The 19,146-nt window shown below is 38.7% G+C and overlaps 1 protein-coding gene across 1 annotated transcript; it reads right to left on the bottom strand.

The window, feature by feature from the left end:
- Positions 1-2,206: 2,206 nt before the first annotated feature.
- MRPS30 (mitochondrial ribosomal protein S30) lies at positions 2,207-9,380 on the bottom strand. The gene is made up of 5 exons (XM_047092842.1): positions 8,782-9,380; positions 7,041-7,186; positions 6,198-6,303; positions 4,570-4,746; positions 2,207-2,572 (listed from the first exon to the last, which is right to left on the bottom strand). The coding sequence occupies exons 1-5, from the start codon at positions 9,368-9,370 to the stop codon at positions 2,283-2,285; spliced, it is 1,308 nt and encodes a 435-aa protein (XP_046948798.1). The 5' UTR covers positions 9,371-9,380; the 3' UTR covers positions 2,207-2,282.
- Positions 9,381-19,146: the final 9,766 nt, after the last annotated feature.

A 19,146-nucleotide genomic window follows, 5' to 3' on the forward strand; every position in this document is an offset into this window, starting at 1 on the left:
GACATTTTTTTCAATTGTTCTGCATTATCTAGATCTAGGCTGGTCCTAGATTTCTTCTGCTGTGACTTTCCTCTGGAAGTCTGTAACATTGCTGCATTGTTTCCTAATGTTCAGAGCTATGCAGAAGTCTGAGACCTGTTAAGACTTTTTTTCTTGATAAATAATTTTTGTTTTCCCCAACTGCTTTTAGGCCACATCCAACTTGCATAAATCAAGCTACTACCTATTTCCCAAGTACGTCCTGAAGCTTTCCATCTTCACTCACAGCTCCATCCACTCACTGACTATCCCTGTTTTTGGAAAATGCCATCTATCAAGAACCAATTTAAATGCCACTTGCGCTAACACACAGTTCCAGGATTCGTATTAGTCAGAATTAACCTATCCTTTATCTAAATTTATGCCACTGTTATATAACTGCACCACTGACGTCTATGGTGTATTGCTGAAGAATATATACCAGAGTGGTGATGAGTAGGTTCTGGAGTCTGAGCACCAGGTCTCAGGTTTCAACCCTGCCATATTCTAGTTGTACAATCGAAGTTATTAGGCTCCCTGTGCCTTCTTAACTCATCTGCAAAATGGGAATAGTATCTAGCTCATGGAATGTTTGTGATGATTAAACGAGCTAGCATGTAAAATATCGAGTCCATGCTCTAGAATATAGTTAAATGCTATGTGAAGTCCTGATATATACATATAGGTATGTATGTATGTATGTATGTATTTATGTTATGTTCTCCATTTGTCATGAGAAATATCATTACAAGAGAATGAAACAGGTGCTACTACAGAGGCAGAAGTATTCAAAGGATGGAAATGAAACATGAATTAAATATAATCAGTTTAGGGAATGCAACGGCATTTCTACTGAATCCAACATATCTTAATTACATAAAATTTTAAAGGCACTTTAGTTTGCACTAGCTCATTTAATCCTTAAACTTTGGAAGATAATTTTGTTTTGCAGAAATAAAGGATGGCAACTCAAATCGCTCAAGGTACAGAGTTAGAAAGTGAAAGCTAAGATTAAGAAAGGTGTCATTGTACTTGGAGCTTGGTCAGGTCGCTTCTCTCTACACATCTGCATTTTTCCATCAGGGGTAAATGGGAATGCAATAGACAGGTTGAACAGACAGGACCCTGGGTAGAGAACAGTATTCCAAGGTTTGGAAACTGCTTAAATAAACAAATGGTGGTGTGTAATTACATGGCTTTCTGGGTAAACTGAAACTAACATAGCACACTGCCTTGCAAAGCAAGCTCTTGGTTGAATTGAATGCCAGTGTTCAAATGTTATTCCTTTAGTTTAGCAATCATTTGCGGCAAATAATCCCCAGGCTTCTGGCTGAGGAATCTATCAATGTAACTGTGGTCTCCATCTTGAAAGAAAGATAACAAGAGAGGGAGGGTGAGAGGGAGGAAAGGAGGAAGGAAGGAAGGAAGGAAGGAAGGAAGGAAGGAAGGAAGGAAGGGGAGGAGGAAGGAATGAAGGGAGGAAAGAAGGAGGGAGGGAGGGTGGGAACAGAGATTTTCATATGACTACAGTACATAATGGGTTTTTTTAAATATTCACAACAGGAGGTTATACAAAATAAAAACAGCATGACTATACAAAGGTAATTCTTTTTTCCTCACTAAAATGTTTCAAATGAATCTTAATTCTCAACATGGTTAACAATTTTATCAACTGACAACTGATTTTGAAACATAATCTTTGGGATGGAGTAAATTACATAAACAGAAATATATTAACATTACTTCTTAGTGCTAAGAACCTAAATTCCACATATTTCATCAGCTATATTATTAACCATCTGTGAAATTGTGGAAAATTCACTTAACTCCTCTGGGCCTCAGTTTCCTATCCTTGCAAAATACTGTTCAGTTTGAGTAGGACTCTGAAACTATCATGTTATTAATGAAAAAAATAAAAACAAAAAAGAAAACTATAACACATCTACATACTCAAGCTTTTGAGTTACTGCCCTTAAAATACTTTCAAAATAACACGTAATTAATACCAGATATTGAAGACAGCTCAGTCTCATCAGTTAGTTATATATGAATAAAATTACCTTAAAATCAACATACTATATTTCAAATGAAATCTTTCAGTGTGTACTCTGAGCAGAATGAGAGGTCTAATCACAGGTTAACATATGAAATATTTGTCTCAAAATAATGCACTTGACAGTTACAGGTCTCGTCATTAAAATTCCTTTTATTTTTCCTCCAGTGAAATTTAAGTATTCCCAAAGTCCTGAATCAATGATTTCTTCTTAGTTTTCCAACAGCTGTGATTTATCTTCTTTTGGTCTGTTCAGTAGAAAGTGAACTATCTGAAGTAGGACATCATCATTAAAACCTTTCACATTATTATCTTCGATGGTTTCATAAAGAGGCTTACTTTGTGTTCCCCAACATATATTTTTACGAGGGTTATTTTGATCAGCTTGTGTAGTCAGTGCCAAAGTATTTAACTGGTAGCAGAAAAAGGAAAAGTATTTTCCATCTGTGATCACTCCCTGAGAGACAAAAGGTCGAGTAACATCTGCTTCACTCCAGAATCCTATAGGAAAAAGTTACACTGAAATTTACACATAGAATATATTTTACCAAAACAAAATATACACATTAGAGGGATCAAAAATACCACCTGAAACCTAGATATTTTATCTACCAAATTCCTGAAGATCTTGAAGTCTTCCTCATCTTCTCCATTCTAACCCTATATTCTATTTCTGCATCAAAAATTATTTCCTCCCTTCTAACATCTCCAAACTCAGGACACATTCTCAACAACTTGGGCCTTCAACAGCTTTCAACCTTAACTCACTTCACCTAAAATAAGCAGCCAGCTCGATCTATGCCGATGTCCCCTGTATCTGGTACTAACCATGTGCATCATTACTGACTTCAAATACATTCCCATCTTCCCAGCACCAGCAGCACCTGCCATCCAGTAACCATTACGGCCCTTTACTTCACCAAACCTAAAAAACATACCTTCAGACTTTCTAAGGACTTCAGTCATGTCCTTAGACAAACTCTGTATCTTCCCTTACATATTTCAAATTTGGTTTTATGAGGTGCCGTCATTTTGTCTTGTGTATCTTGTGTCATAAGGTTCCAGGAGGCCTTTGAAGCCTTTACTACTCAAATTTGCTGGCTGCTTCTTGTTCTAGACTGACTGGTTTTAGTACTTAGTGCCAGGGCCAAGCAGTAGTATTATTTCTTCATACATAGCTTCTATCAGCCTTAATGAAGATAGCCAATGAATAATATTGTTAGTTTTGTAATTAATTACAGGAAAAAAGAAGCACTTTATCTTTAATGCATAAACAGTGCCACTCTAATCTCTTTGAGAAAGATTCCTCTGTTTCTGCTTCTGTCCAATCCTATTCTCATTCTCTCCATTTAAGTCAACAATTGTGAGTAAAAAATTACAATAAATTATACATATTTACATATCTAGATAGATAGATAGATAGATAGATAGATAGATATGGGAAAAAGTGAGCTTGGAAATAATTAAATCAGTATTAAAATTCCTCCTGGGAACTCATATAGGATTAATCTGGTTGGTTACATATTACAGTTTATCACTTCGGGTTTTGTAATAAAGCCCATGCTTCACATTGGGCTCTCAAAGTCCTAAGTGATATGGTTGCTGGCTTCCTCTATCTCTTCCTCCATCATCCTCCCCCTCCCTTTCTTCATTGTTCTTTAAATACTTCAACTCTGTTCCTACCTCAGAGACTTTTAGTTGTATTCCTTTTGCCTGAAAGTGTCTTTCCCCCAACTTTATGCTTAGGTAGCTCCTCAACAGTCAGGTCTTTGTTCAAATGTCATTTTTTGGAGACCTCTCCTGAATTACTCCATTTAAACAGATTCTGTTCCATATCCCATCTACACCCCATAAATCATTCTATCCCTTATGTAGTACTTTTCCTCCATAGTATTACCACTAGCTAAAAGTATTACACGTTTATTATCCTTTACTCTTCTCACTATAGGCTCCTGGACAGCAAGATCTGCCCACCTCAATTCAACACTGTTATCTCCAAGGCCAACGGTGCTTGGTTCATAAAAACCATGCATTCACTATTTACTGAATGAATAAACACCTTCTTAATCCACCACATCCTGGATATAGCCCTCAAAGATATTACATAGGATAGTCATAATTTAATCTGAAATTTAATCCACCAAAGCATTTTCCTTTTCCGGCTTCAGAAAGCTGCCATCATCTACAAAGTGGACTTGGTTGGTTATAGTCATTCACATGCTTGAGAACATCAGAATAAAATTCATTCATACAAAACTGGTCAAAGTGAAAGATCAAAATAACTATCTAAATACCACTTGCCAACTGCAAATGTTAAATACTTAATTATGAATTTTAAAACAACTGCATTTTGTTGAAACTGCAAAACCGCAACCAAAGTTTTCAACGTGATAAGATTCAACCTACATCTTAACCCAAAGAAAACAATTTAAACCGGTAAATTCTTAAAATGTCACAGAAATCTTCCAAGAATGGCAATGGCATAAAATTAGTTTTACCTTGATACATAGCTTGTGCTCCAGTCCAAGCAAAAAGGCTTGCGATAGCATTGGCTCTAAAAACAACTTCTATCTGATCAGCACAGTTTTGTTTCAAAAGCCTTTCCCTTTTTAATTTGTCAGGTAACAGATGAAACTGGGTATGACCATAACAGTATGGATCTGCTGTCTTTGAGCCTGAAGAGCAAAATAAAAACATTTCATTTAAAAAAAAATTTTTTTTTTAATGTTTATTTATTTTTGAAGAAGGGAGAGAGCATGAGAGGGGGAAGAGCAGAGAGAGAGGGAGACACAGAATCAGAAGCAGGCTCCAGGCTCCAAGCTGTCAACGCAGAGCCCGATGCGGGGCTTGAACTCACGAACTGCGAGATCATGACCTGAGCTGAAGTCAGATGCTTAACCGACTGAGCCACCCAGGTGCCCCAAAATGAAAACATTTCAGATGAAATGTACATGTGAACATCTGCAGCACGTCGTTAGTCTTTGCTTCAAACCCACCCTTCTCCTCTACACATCATGTGATCACTATTCAAAATACACAATTGGGAACGTTTATTATTTATTTCATGGATTATAATAAAGTTAAACTTCACGTGAAAGTACAATCTGCTAGCTATCATCAAGCCCACGATGACACAGGGTAAGTCAACAGAATGTATGTAAAATTTATTTAAAAGTTTCCTTTATTATTTTAATGTAATAACTACATACTTTGTTCTTATTTTTAAAAAATGACTTTTATACTATATTTCCAAATAGGGAAAAGAATAGCCAATATTTCATAAAATGCTGATATTCTTGAGTTTAGTAGTAGTCTTTTCAACCAACAGTTCCCATAATTCACTCTAAGACCATAATGACCCAGAGGGAGCAGGTCTGGAAGACTAGTATAAAGCTGGTTTCTTAAAACCATCAAATCGACTAGGAATTAATAGACAAAAAGACAGCAAAAGTACAAGCTGCACAAGGACAGATATCAGGACTTATTAACTTTTATATTCTTAATGGTTATCACAGTGTGTGGTACTAACAGAAGGCTTTTATAAAAAAAAAAAAGAAAAGAAAAACAATGACTGCCTCAAGTCTGATTCTATACTGGTTTACTTTTGAAAAAATACAAATTACTCTTTTTACACAATAAATCAACAAAGCCTAATACATGTAGCTATTTTTTAAAGTACTGCTAATTAAGTAGAAACAAGTAAAATTTTAAATGGTGAGATGAAAGAATATTTTCTTCTCAATTTTCATGCATACTGCAACAACCTGAGATTATGGATTATACTGCTTGTAAACTATGTGAAACCTCTTGGTCATCAAGAATTATGTAAGTTTGCATGGGATCCTTTGGACACATTGATGGCACAATATTTCAAAAGGGAAACTTACCAGGGCGCCTGGGTGGCTCAGTCGGTTGAGCATCCGGCTTTGGCTCAGGTCACGACCTCACAGCTCGTGAGTTCAAGCCCCGTGTGGGGCTCTGTGCTGACAGCTCAGAGCCTGGAGCCTGCTTCAGATTCTGTGTCTCCCTCGCTCTCTGCCCAACCCACTCTCATTCTGTCTCTGTCTCTCTCAAAAATAAATAAACATTAAAAAAAGAAAAATTAACAAAAAAGGGGGAAACTTACCAATAAATATGGTATTTTCATATTGTCGTTTGAATAATGGAAGTTTGTCTGGCTTACAATTCATCACAGGGATTTCGACAGGTACAGAATAATCCAGTGGCACAAACTTAAAGGAAAGTCATAAATGAATTCACAGAAACACTAGTATGTACACATTTTATTCACATTCCTAATAGATTTAAAAATCTTAAAATGAGATTTTTTTTTTTTTTTTTTTTACAAAATGATTTGGTAACACCACCAAGTGGGCCAAATCCAGCCAGCCACCTACTTGACAAAGTTTTACTGCAACATAGTCACACACATTCATTAACATATGGTCCACAGCTGCTTTTACAGTATAAGAACTAAGATGAATAGTTGCAACACAGACTTATGGCCCCCAAAGCCTAAAATATTTACTGTCTGGACCTTTACCAAAAAAATGTGCCAACTTCTGATACAGACGCAAAGACAACATTCAAAATATACTTATTTTCTCCAAAAGAACTGTAATATATAAAATGACCAGGTTATAATTATAAAAATGCCTTGATTGATGATCAGGCAGTGCAATCTATTATAAATTACAATCATAAACTATTTTCAATTGTTTCTGTTTTTATAGTAAGAAAAAGTATGGTCTTGAAAACTGATGCCTTAATCTTATGATTATTTGACCTTTAAGGACTAGACACTCCATAACAGGTTAAAAAGCTAAAAAAGAATTTCAGATGAGATGTACTTGCAAGAAACTCAAAAGGGACCCATCCAAAACTTTTTATCCTACTAAGCCCATTACCTAGGCTGCCTACGACATTTCCTCACCAGATGTCAGTAGATATATAATGCAACAATCCTTACCTCTGGGAGTTGTTTGGACATTCGAATCTGGTTGTGTGGTTTATCATTTATTTGGTATCGCAGAGCATCAACTCGACCTTTCCGATGACCACTAGGAATAATTTCTTCACCACGCAACCAGTAAAAGTGAACTGGGCGTTTACAATCTATCAAGAGATATTCAAAATTTTCGTCATCATTTAGATAAATTTGGTTATTATTAAAATACCAGCAATACAGAACTCAAGAATAATTGTGTAAATTAAAAATATATCAAAAATTACTCTGGTGTAAGATAGAGTCTGGCTTATAGGATGATTTAACTTCAATGATCAGGACTTATGCTCAAACACTTATTGTCTACTTGTGCGACGCATCACACACCAAACACTGTAATGAAAGAGGTTTCTCAGTTAAGAATAAACAACGAAAGTAAGACCAACAGGAATATCACTCATGAAAAATAGTAAGTTTTTTTAGTAGTCAGAGCTGTCTGAAGAATTACTAATTCAAGGGTCGCCTGGGTGGCTCAGTCGGTTAAGCATCCGACTTGGCTTCAGGTCATGATTTCACAGCTCAGCTCATGGTTCCAGCCCCATATTGGGCTCTTTGCTGACAGCTCAGAGCCTGGAGCTGGCTTGGGATTCTGTGTCTCCCTCTCTCTAGGCTCTTCGCCCACTCACGCTCTGCCTCTCTCTCAAAAATAAGTAAATGTTAAAAAAAAATTATATAAAAATTAAATTTAAAAAATTACTAATTCCATCTCCACAGTAACTCTCAAAGGTATGTATGGTTGTCATCACCTCCATTTTATAGAAGAGGAATTTGGGTCTTGACGAAGTCAAGCAAGTTTCCCTAGGCCAACAATTAGGAGTCAAAATCGGTGAGGCTTAGCTCAAGACCACTTCTTTCCCAACTGCGAGCGAAGTAAAGTAGCACGCACGCTACAAAACTCAGCTGACCACACATCTACACTTACAATAATAACATTAATCCAACAGGTATTTATTAAGACACCTACTAGGCGGTAGATATAAAATAAACAGGACGTCAGAAACACTGACTTTTAAAACTATCCATTAATTATTTTTCAAGTCTGCACTAAGCAGTTCATAAAAGTTGCTGACTGTTTCCTGGGAGCCCAAAATGGCTAGGTTTGAATTCAGAACTCCAATCTACCAGCTAGAGGCTCTCGACGAGGTTCATTTTACCTTTTTGTGCCTCAGGCTGTTTTTGCCCCATTTATAAAACAATGCTACCTGCCATAAACGGTTATTGTGAGGATTAAATTGGTTGGCACATATAAAATTTAGAATCGGGCCTGGTACACAGTAAGTACTTAGTAAATGTCAGGTATTTTAATCTCTATCACCCTATCACCTTTAATGTTCACAATTCTATGAGGAAGTGAATTGACATAAAGTCACGGGACGTTTTGGTGGAAGAGCCAAAAGCCAACTCCAGGTCTGTCCCCCCTCTAAGAGCCCCTTTTCCTAACCAACACTGCTCTTCCGTTTGGCTGGATCTTCACAAAGCAGAGCCAAGGACTGGAAGCGTGCAAGGTTGTACAGCTAGTAGGTGGCAGCACCGGCCCGAGAACCCACCCAGTCTCCAGACTGCTAGTTCAATACTATTAAACCTGGTGGCACCCAGCAAGGCGCGAAAGGACTAGGAAAAAAAAAAAAAAAAAAAAGACAACGCAGAGAGAAAGACTTGAACAGCCCCCACCACCCTCGCCCGACGTGGCGGCCCCAAGGCTCACCGAGGGCGGCAGTGGCCAGAGCAGGGTTGTGTGCGCTGAGCAGGCCCACGAGGGCTGCCACCAGCTGATCCAGGAAGGGCGAGGCGATGGCCTCGCGGTCCTGGTAGAGGGGCGCGCGCCGCTTGCGCCTTAGGTAGAAGTGCTCCTGCAGGAGGCAGTCACACGCGGCGGCGCGCAGGGCCTCCAGGTCCAGGGTGGGCGATGGCTCGGCGGGCTCGGCGGGCGGCGGCGGCGGCAGTCCCGACAGGAACACTGTCTTGGTGAAGCCCTGATACCAGCGGTCAGCGTTCAGGGCGAAGGTCTGCGGATAAACCACGTACTTCATGAACTGCATCTTGGTGAGGATTCGCAGCTTCTCGTCCACCGACTCGGCCGCGTGCACCGTCGCTTGCCACCGCTCCACTCGCCGCTGCCGTGCCGCCTTGCTTTTGGCAGTCAGAGAAGCCACAATCGGCGGGTAGCGCGCGACGGGGGCCGCCGCGACAACTGCGCCGGTCACTTCTGGAGCCGCGACAGCGGCCTCGGCCGCAGTGTGCAATGACAGCCGCGACCCGCGGAGGGCTAGCCTGCAACACCTGGCCGCCGCCATCTTTGCTCGGGGTTTGCGACCCAGAGGTTAATTTCAGCAAATGTCCCTGCCCTCTTTGCCGTAAGGACCAATGGAAAGCGGGATTTGAGAAGGAGGCCGATTCTCAGAGGGCCTGAGGTACGTTGCGTCATTCATTTCTTAGCCAATCATATCACTCCTCCAACTTAGTTTCCAGTGTCCAGCAGTGTTTGTAGACCGAAGGCAGAACTTGTGTGCCAGTAGGTTTTCCACCGGCCTGGCTGGGAAGAGCAAGACTTTTAAGAAGGAATTGCCGCCACCTAGGTTGCTTTTCCCACCACCGCACAAACCTCCTGCAGGAAACCATTTAGGAACGTTCTGCACCGTAACCTCTAGCCCTTGGTTACATTTACTAGTCTGCATTGTGTGTGGCACATCCACCTCTGTGCTGTTTTAGTTCTTAGGGTTGAAATTTGTTAAAAATATTGTTCTAAAATGTTTTATTGATAATACGTTATTTTTTAAACGATGCAAGCAGCACTTATAAATGACTATTACTAACCTTTGAGAAAATAATTCCATGTCTCTGTATGTTAATTGATATGTAGATAATTGGCTTAATTTGTTTTAATTCCCCTGATTTTTCAAAACGGGGAATTTACTTTTACTTGGCTTTAACTGGAAAAAAAAAAAAAGGAAGGAAACAAAAAAAAAACACTAAGGAGTTATGTTCAAATTTTGCTTTGTGTTAAAACTCATTATTTCAACATGAGTTGATTCCTACTAATCTGTGAGCTCCTTGAAGAAAGGAACTTTTATTTTTTTAATCCTCAGCAATCAATACCTGTGCGTAGTAGGTCATCACTAAATACCAGCTGAAAATGTCACCTAAATCACTAAAAAGTTTAGCTTATTTCAGGCAATCTAGTTTATGGACTCACTCTCCATTACAACTAGGAACTGGAATCATGTTTGTTTGCATTTATTGCAATAATTCTTGAGGGTATTGAAAACCAAACATTTTGTTGCTAAAAGGAAGTTATGACTTATGTATACCTTTGCATAAGAAGTGATGGTACAACTTAACTATGAACTTGCAGGTCTATTAAACTGACATTTAGAAACATATACTTTAAATTCATTACAATAATATCTTCTGTGAGAAGTTGCTAGCAGAATTCTCAAATATCTTGACATTAATATACCAAAAGGAGGACATAAGAGAGTTAAGATCTTTAAACTTTTTTCAGTATTTAAAAGGTAAAAGCAACGTGTTCAGTATTACCCAAAGTGACCCTTCTTTGTGTGAAGAAATCATAACTATATTTTTAGAGAATATATCATAGAAATCCTAGCTCAACAGTTGTAGGTAGTTTCGTACTATTCCAACATAGATTTTAGGATTAGAAATCAGAACTAGAGACCAATTAACACTGTAAGACAGAACAGTATTTTCAGAAATTGCTTTTATACTTTTTTGGTCTGTGAATCAAAATAATTTTAATTATCCAATATTTGCTGATTGTCAACATTATGAACCAAGGAGGGAGGCTCTGGGAAAGGAAAGAGCATGCTTACTGAAGGCTGGGGCAGGACCACATAAGTATAAACAAAAGAGCATACTAGTGAGAAAGAATCCAGTCAGGACCATTTGGAAAGAAGTAGGCTTTCTTTCCAGTATGATCCAAAGTTCTTGTATTACACACAAAGAAAGAGATATAAAGGGCAAGTCATACAGCATGGTAGGGGCAGTATCGGGACTAAAATCCAGGTTATTTGCCTGTCTGTCAGTTGTATTTAATGAATAATTTTTTAATGCATTTTATGTGGTAGGCAGTGTACAAAGTGCTTGGGATACTCAGTGAACCAAACAGACAAAAGCTTGTACTCTAACAGAAGGAAACACATAATACAATATAAAAAATGAGTAAATGATATGATTTGTTAAAAGGAAGTAAACGTTATGAAAAAAAAAAAAACAGAGCAGGGGAAGTAAGGCTCATCAATGCAGTCTGCAGGGAGAGGGTTTGCAATTTAAAGTATGTAGTCACGAGTAATGCTCATGGAAAAGAAAACACTGGAGTGAAAGCCTGAAGGAAGTAAAGGAGTGATTCATGCTAATATCTAGGGAAAGATGATTCCTGCAGGACGCTGAGATAGAAACATACCTGGTGGGTTCAAGAACCAGGAAGGAGGCCAGTGAGACTGAAGGAAATGACACATGTGGAGAGTAGAAGGAAATGGTATTAGAAATGGAACCAGAATTTATAGGTTCCCAGAGGCAATTGCTAGGATTATTAAGACTTAATAGTCAGGGAGGAGTGGGAAGCCATTGGAAATTTCTACTCAGAGGGAGGTCCTCGTGTGTCTTAGGTTTTAAAAGAATTACTCCATGTATTAGGTAGCTTGTGTGATTTAACAACAAAAATGTATTTTCTCCTAGTTCTAAAGGCTGCAAGTCTGAGATCAGGGTAACAGTATGGTTGGGCTCTGGTGAGAGCTCTCTTCTGGCTTGAGGACAGTTGCCTTGCAGTGTCCTCACATGGCAGAGAGAGACTGAGCTTGCTGGTGTCCTTCATCATAAGGAGAGAAGCCTGTCAGATTAGTGTCCTAATTGTATGACCTCGTTTAACCTTAATTACTTCTCTAAAGGCTCTTCCTCCAAATACAGTCACATTGGGGGTTACAGCCTAAATATATGAATTTTAGAAGGCCACAAATCAGTCTAGAACACTATGGCTGATTGGGAAATAAAGATTGTGGAGGGTCAAATTTGGAAGCAGTGAAACCATTAGAAGACAATTTGGCATATTTTTGATTCTGGCTAGAAGCAACAATAGCAGTAAAGAAGGTGAGTGGTTACAGATTCTGAACCGAATGTAGGTATGAGAAAGTCGCCCAGTCAAATAAGAGAAGGTCTATGGACAAGAGATGCATTTTTCCTTTAGTCTCTCATATTTTTCTGGGGTGGATGTTGGAGAGTGAGTTGATTTGGGGAAGGAATTAGGAGAATTTGTGAAACATGAATTTATCTATTTATATGTGTTTATATAATTGAGACTCTTCTGGGGCGCTTGGGTGGCTCAGTCATTTGGGCGTCCAATTTCAGCTCAGGTCATGATCTCATGGTTTGTGGGTTCGGTCCCCATGTCAGACTCTGTGCTGACAGCTCAGAGCCTGGAGCCTGCTTCAGATTCTATGTCTTCCTCTCTCTCTCTCTGTCCTCCCCCACTTGCACTCTGTCTCTCTCTCTCAAAAATAAATAAACACTAACAAAATTTAATTGACATTCTCCTGGAAGAAAATGGATATTAATATCTTCCGTAGTAAGGTTGCCACTGGTCTTCAATTTAAATATTGTAGTCAAAAGCTATGACATTCACCAAGGATTTTTGAGCCCTCTCTACTTGATTCATTCAATAAATATTTATCAAGTGACTTATTATATGCCAGCATATATGTGTTCTAGGTACACAGGTTATGGCAGTGAAATAACGGCTTTCATGGAGCTCACATGCTAGTGGATAAAGTCATCTAACCAAAAAATCAAATATACGTGTCTATGTTAGATGGTGATAGGAGGCAATAGGAAAAATACAGCAGGGAAGGAGACCAAATAGTATAGGGTTGAGCGGAGTGATTTCAATAGACAGGGCAGAGAAGCTCCCCTTCCCCACCTCCCCCGGAAGGATAGGGCCACGTGGACATCCAGAGGACAAATCTGAGAAAGGGCAAAAGCCACAGTATACCTGGAAAGTGGGAAGAATATGGAGGCCAGTGGGCTAACATGGAATGGGATGTTGCCATTTTGTCAGTGACAGCCAGTATCTTACTCAGAAACAGGTTCTGATGAGTTGGGTGATATTTATAATCACAGTTTCTCCCCCCTGTCGTGGTTGGGCATCAGAACAGTTCTGCTGATGTTTGGGTGAGACAAAAGCTGCCTAGTTGATTGTAATCCTTAGTCGAGCTTCTTAGGTCTACAACTGAGGATGTGGGAAGGAAATGGCAACAGGATGTTTTCTATGTGCAGATATGGATGGGAGTGACAGCTGGTCCTTTTGAGCTGTTTCCTTCACATATATTTCTTACCTGGTTGCATATATAACACATTTACATAAAACTGAAAATATAAAGTATTACTAGGGGAGGGTGTGTGTGTGTGTGTGTGTGTGTGTGTGTGTGTGTCTGTGCGCGCGCGCGCGCGCGGGTGTGAAGTATTTTTGATGGTTGGTTTAGAATCCACAGGAAGGAAGCTAAGTATCTACATCTTATACCAGGTACCATATTAGATATTTCATATGTGTCATCTCCCGTAATCTCACAGTCGTGCTCCAAAGGGAATATTATTTTTCTTCTGGTTTATTTGCAAAATCATGGAACTCTTGCTCAGAACAAAGAATAGCTCAAACAATTTTGAAAAAGAAGAATAAAGTGGGAGGATCAGGCTACTTGACTTTAAGGCTCTCAAGATCATCGTCAATGGAAGAAAGATAGCCTTTTCAGCAAATGGTGTTGAACTAGACATCAACAGGTCAAAACCAAAACAAAGTAAGAAAAGGAAAACAACATTTGACCTCTTACATCTCTTGGAAAAATTAAAGTGGATCAAAACTTAAACATAAAATTATTAGAAAAAAATAACTTGCAAAGTACTCTCTTAAGAACTTGAAAAGTGTAAGTTTGTATTTATCATTCTTGGTGGTGGTGCTGGTGGCATTGGGGGTAGTTAAGCAGTACACATGTAAATAGGGGTGTAACTCTTGTTTTGACAAAGTATATATGTTGGCCATTTTCATAATTGAAAATTTCAACTACAAAAATAACTACACGTGAGAACACGTCTGTGATTTTCACTCCTCAAGATAAGTTTGATTAACAAGTAGATAGCATTTCAGACTTACAAGAAACTGCTAATTCAGGATTCTCCAAATTCTTGGTTAGCTTCTTTTATTGGTATTCTTTTGATCAGAACTTGCTACTTTTCAGCACGTTTACATAATTTATAATCAATGTTTTACAAAGGCAAATCAGAGCCACTGGAGGGGTTTAGTGTCCCCCTTAAAATTAATTTTTCTTAAATGATACATGGCCAAGCTAACCAATGCAGAGTCCAAAGAATGTGCAGTAAGATTCTCTGTTCCTTCCTCATTCCCAGTCCCTCCTTTTCCTTCTCCAGAGGCAATTACTGTCAACAGCCTCCTGTACATTCTTCTAAAGAATGACATTCCTGCATAAGAATATCTAGGTACATATACACATACTCAGAAGTCGTGTGAGATGCTGTTTATTCTTGTTACTGACTGCCTATTCAAGCCTGCTCTGAAAAGCTATTTCTTTCCTGCATCTTGGAAAAAATTTAGGGCAAGTTCTATTATTTTTCTAATTGATCTTAGATAAGTCCTCCAGTTGCTTCTAGGCACAAAAATATCTTAGTCCTATAATTACATGCTCAGTTCAGTGCAATAAGAAACAGAAAAAAAAATGCTGTCAACTTTATTTAAAGTTCTGTCTTCTCTCTGCCCTTTTCCCAGTCGGCCTAGGCTGTCTGCTTGCTGTAGGAGGAGGGCAGGCTTGCCACAGGCTTCCTCTGTTTCCCCACAGCAGCTTCTCACCCAGCTCACTAGGCTGCCAAGTTGTGAATCAGGCACCAGTCCACTATCCTCCCAAACTCTAGAAGACCAGTACTAAGCTCCTCCAAAGGGTCCCATTAGAAGGTCATTTTCTAGCTAAGTTGAAGGTAAGGGCATCACCTTTTCTGCCCTCTCAATGACGACGTTGGGGAGACAGATTCTCGGTGTACCCTCTCAGTCTCTCCTGTCTTTTGGGATCGGGGAAGGGGTTAAAAACACAAAATTATGTTCTATAAACTTCTTTGCAATTCCTGCATGGGTAGACTGGCAATTTACCTAAAGTGGAACTAGCTGGTACCGCATGTTTTGGGGCTTTACCTGAAAATAAGACAGCAATAATTATATATACACATATATAGATATATAATATTATTATATATACATATATGCATATATGCCATATTATATATTATCGTGTATACATGTGTGTATATTATATATACATATCTATTATATATGCTACAGTATATATATTAAAGTATATATTATACATATAATGTTATGTATGTGTACATATAGAGAGAAATTGAGAGAGAGATGGGGTGAGGGAGGGAGAGAGAGAGAGAGAGAGAGATACCCTCTTTTTTTTAATATGAAATGTATTGTCAAATTGGTTTCCATACAACACCCAGTGCTCATCCCAACAGGTGCCACCTTCAGTTTATTCTCAGTTATGCCCTCTTTTTTGAAAGCATTTTTCATATATAATTAAGGACTCAAATATTCTCATTATAAGTTTTGAGTTTTACATTCTAATACAAGCATTGGTCACCCACTGGAATGTATGGTCATTTTATAAGAACAAAAACATTTGATTAATCAAATCACCCATTTCCTCATCTTTTGCCTTACTAAGAAAGTCCCTGGGGAAAGCAATCTTTCCAGAACATAAAGGCAAGCTTCACAAGGAGAGGCTCTTTGCCCCCCCACCCCAACTCTTTTTTTTTTTTCTCTTCCTGAAATGAAGACGCAGGAAGACATAAACCATCAAGACAAAAGCCCCATCCTAAGAGTGGATAAGAAGCAGAAAAATAGGTGCTCCTGGGACATTCATATCATCTTTAAGTCATACACTAGTCCAGACACATGCCTCCAGCCTTTTTGTTATGTGAGGGGGAAAAAATGAACAATAAACACAGGTTTATTGCTATGCTATAGATATGTTTATCTGCAATCTGTTTTCTTTTACTCTTGGCTTCAGAGCAGCAGACCTGATCACTGCCTCCCACAAAGCTCATAAAACTATAAATATTTTATATTGATGCTTATATAGAGAGAAAACATATGAATTTTTCTGTTTGAGGAGGATTTATTTTAAATAAAAAGAGAATTAATCTCATACATACCACGAACAGTCCTCTAGGGCAATAGATAAAAATATAACTCACTTTTTTCCATAGCTGCATTATAGTCATGCTATGCATTTACCATAATTTATTTAGGCAATCTCTTGGATGAACATTCAGGTTAATTCAATTTTTTAAATTTCTTTCTTTCCTTTTTTACATTATAAGCAGTAAGGTTATAAATATTTTTAAGTACTGATGCTTTTATTTTTGTGGGCTAGACTCTGAAGAGTGGAGTTTCTGGGACACAAATAATATGCATTTTTTAAAAAAAATTTTTAATGTTTATTTATTTTTGACAGACAGAGAGAGAGAGAGACAGAGAGACAGAGCATGAGCGGGGGAGGGGCAGAGAGAGAGGGAGACACATAATCGGAAGCAGGCTCCAGGCTCTGAGCTGTCAGCACAGAGCCCGACGCGGGGCTTGAACTCACAGACCACAAGATCATGACCTGAGCCGAAGTCGGACGCTCAAGCGACTGAGCCACCCAGGCGCCCCGCATTTTTATATTTAGACATATTACCTACCATTATGTTCCCATCCTGGTCATAAATGCACATTTTCTCACATTCTCACCATATTTGCCAAAGTATATGAAATGTCACCATTCTTGATCATACCTCCATATAGGTATTATCTCCCATAATATAAATTCCATGAGAGCAGAATCTTGTCTTTGGCACAGCGATCTCCCTAGCACCAGGAGAATATAGATTTCCACAGTAGGCAACTAAGAAGAGATCTTATCTTTAGGTATATTCTTTTTAAACACATATATATACCCAAAGAATAATAATATAATCACTTTTCAATATTCCTGTGCCATATAGGTTATCTATTATCTTCCCTACAACCAGCTCGGAGAAGAAATCTAGGAATACATGTATTTACGACTTATTTGGTGGCAGCGAGGTAAGAAAGATGGAGGTCTGGTTGGGAGAATATAGCAGGAACTTCTGATTCTTTTGGTGGTCACATGAATATGCTGTGCTCCTCAGGAGAGACAGGACTAAAAGGGGAGAAAAGAGTTAAGTGGGGCAAACATGTGGAGCCAGTAATAAGGTGTCTCAGTCACCTCCAATGCAAACCTTAAGGGGTGCAAAAGACTCAGTAATCAACATAAATAATAATTTAAGAAACATCTTTAAAAATCAAAATCAATACCAAAAAGTCCATGATGAACAAACTATGAACATTTTTTAAAAACGGCAGGATCAGGAGAAGCACTGATATAGTCACAATCTACTCAGAGTCAAGAAGTGAGCCTCGACAAGCATGCATATGATGCTTTCTTACATGTTAAACGGTGAGTTTCCCTTCATCCTTTTCTCTATCTGCCGGTTGTTTCTGGTCCTCGCTCCCCACCAAGAACTTTTTAGGAGGATACCAATGAAATTAAAGATACTTTTTTTCTTATATACAGGGCTAGATTTTAATATTGCTTAGTATCTCACCAAACTGATTATACCCTAAGCATAAGGCTACATATTTTCCTATTTCTTTGTCATTGAAATGTGAACATGTCTGCAATATAAAGTTTCTGAAATGCAAACGTATATTTCAAATGTTCTTTCAACTTACACAACACAGTGTTCCTTAGGCACATGGCAGTAATCTGTTATATTTGGAACATATGGCTGCATTTGATACATCAAGTGTCTTTTACAAATGAAGTCATCATCCCAGTTTTATGGAAACTTGTCTGCAATATGACACAGGGGAAAGACCATGATTTTCCTCTCATTATTCATTACATTTTTTTTCAAATTCACATCAATATAAGTGGGTCTAAAAATTAATTTTTCCTAAAATAACTCAAGTAGTTACAATAATCTTAAACAACTTATTATAAGCAGTCATCAAAGTATGGTATTCACAGTGGGAAAATAAATTATTACCGCCTTTTGGGAGAGTACTTTGGTGATACAGTTGAGCCTCCTAAAACGCCCATTACTACTAACCCTGAGGAAATTACTCATAATTCAAAGAGAGTGACTCAGTATAATTTGAGTGCTGCCCACTCCCAGGAAAAAGTTGAGCTTTGCCCAAGTCGGGGCCAGAGGCTGACCTCTCACTGCACCATTGCCATCACTGTCACCACCCCCTACACGATCTAAGTCCCTGCTGTCTTATCAGGGATGTTTGAAGATCCCAGAACCACTGAACCACATATGGGATCCGTCCTCCGTCTAGGACTGCTTGTCTGTGCATCCTTCCACCCAGCTTCCTGGTCCTCCACCAAGAACACTTTTCCCTCCCCTTTCCAATTAGTGCGCCCTCTGCCCTGTCGACTGTCTTCTTTCTTGCATTTGTGTCTCCACTTTGCCTCTTCCTCTCCTTCCTCTAGGCTCTGTTTTATATAGTCATGCATGAGAAGGAAAACAGCTCTGAAAACATGGTCTTTACTTCAGGTTACAGGAATTCAATCACTGTTTACCTTGCAGTTACATCTGAGGTAGAAAAAATGGTCTCAGGGTAAAAGTGAAAGAGGGTAAGAGGGAAAGACATAAAGAATAACTTGCTTGGCACTTTGCAATATAATGTTTGTTATTTGTCATAGGAAATTTGTGATCGTAAATAGTAAACATTTGTAGTAGCAAATAGCATACTTACACACAATTATCTAATAACAAGGGATTGTTTAGATAAGGTGTCGTACATTTAAATTAAAAAATACTATGAAACCAATAAAATAAAATTTATAAAACAATAAAATGCTGGGGCACCTGGGTGGCTCAGTCGGTTAATGCCGCCTTTGGCTCAGGTCATGATCCCATGATTTGTGAGTTTATGAGTTTGAGCCCTGTGTAGGGCTCTGTGCTGACAGCTCAGAGCCTG

Source organism: Lynx rufus, unplaced genomic scaffold (assembly GCF_022079265.1).
Source record: "Lynx rufus isolate CCGP_SWC_20201006 ecotype Redwood Valley unplaced genomic scaffold, mLynRuf1.p SCAF_1, whole genome shotgun sequence".
Classification (NCBI taxonomy): Eukaryota; Metazoa; Chordata; class Mammalia; order Carnivora; family Felidae; genus Lynx; species Lynx rufus.

Bases quoted from the DNA above. Each gene is read 5' to 3' on its own strand.
- MRPS30 (XM_047092842.1), bottom strand. From the start codon at position 9,370: ATGGCGGCGGCCAGGTGTTGCAGGCTAGCCCTCCGCGGGTCGCGGCTG. The intron at 7,187-8,781 runs GTGAGCCTTGGG...ATCTCTTGATAG, and splicing joins TCTGGCCACTGCCGCCCTCG to ATTGTAAACGCCCAGTTCAC. The intron at 2,573-4,569 runs GTAAAACTAATT...TTTTTCCTATAG, and splicing joins AGCACAAGCTATGTATCAAG to GATTCTGGAGTGAAGCAGAT.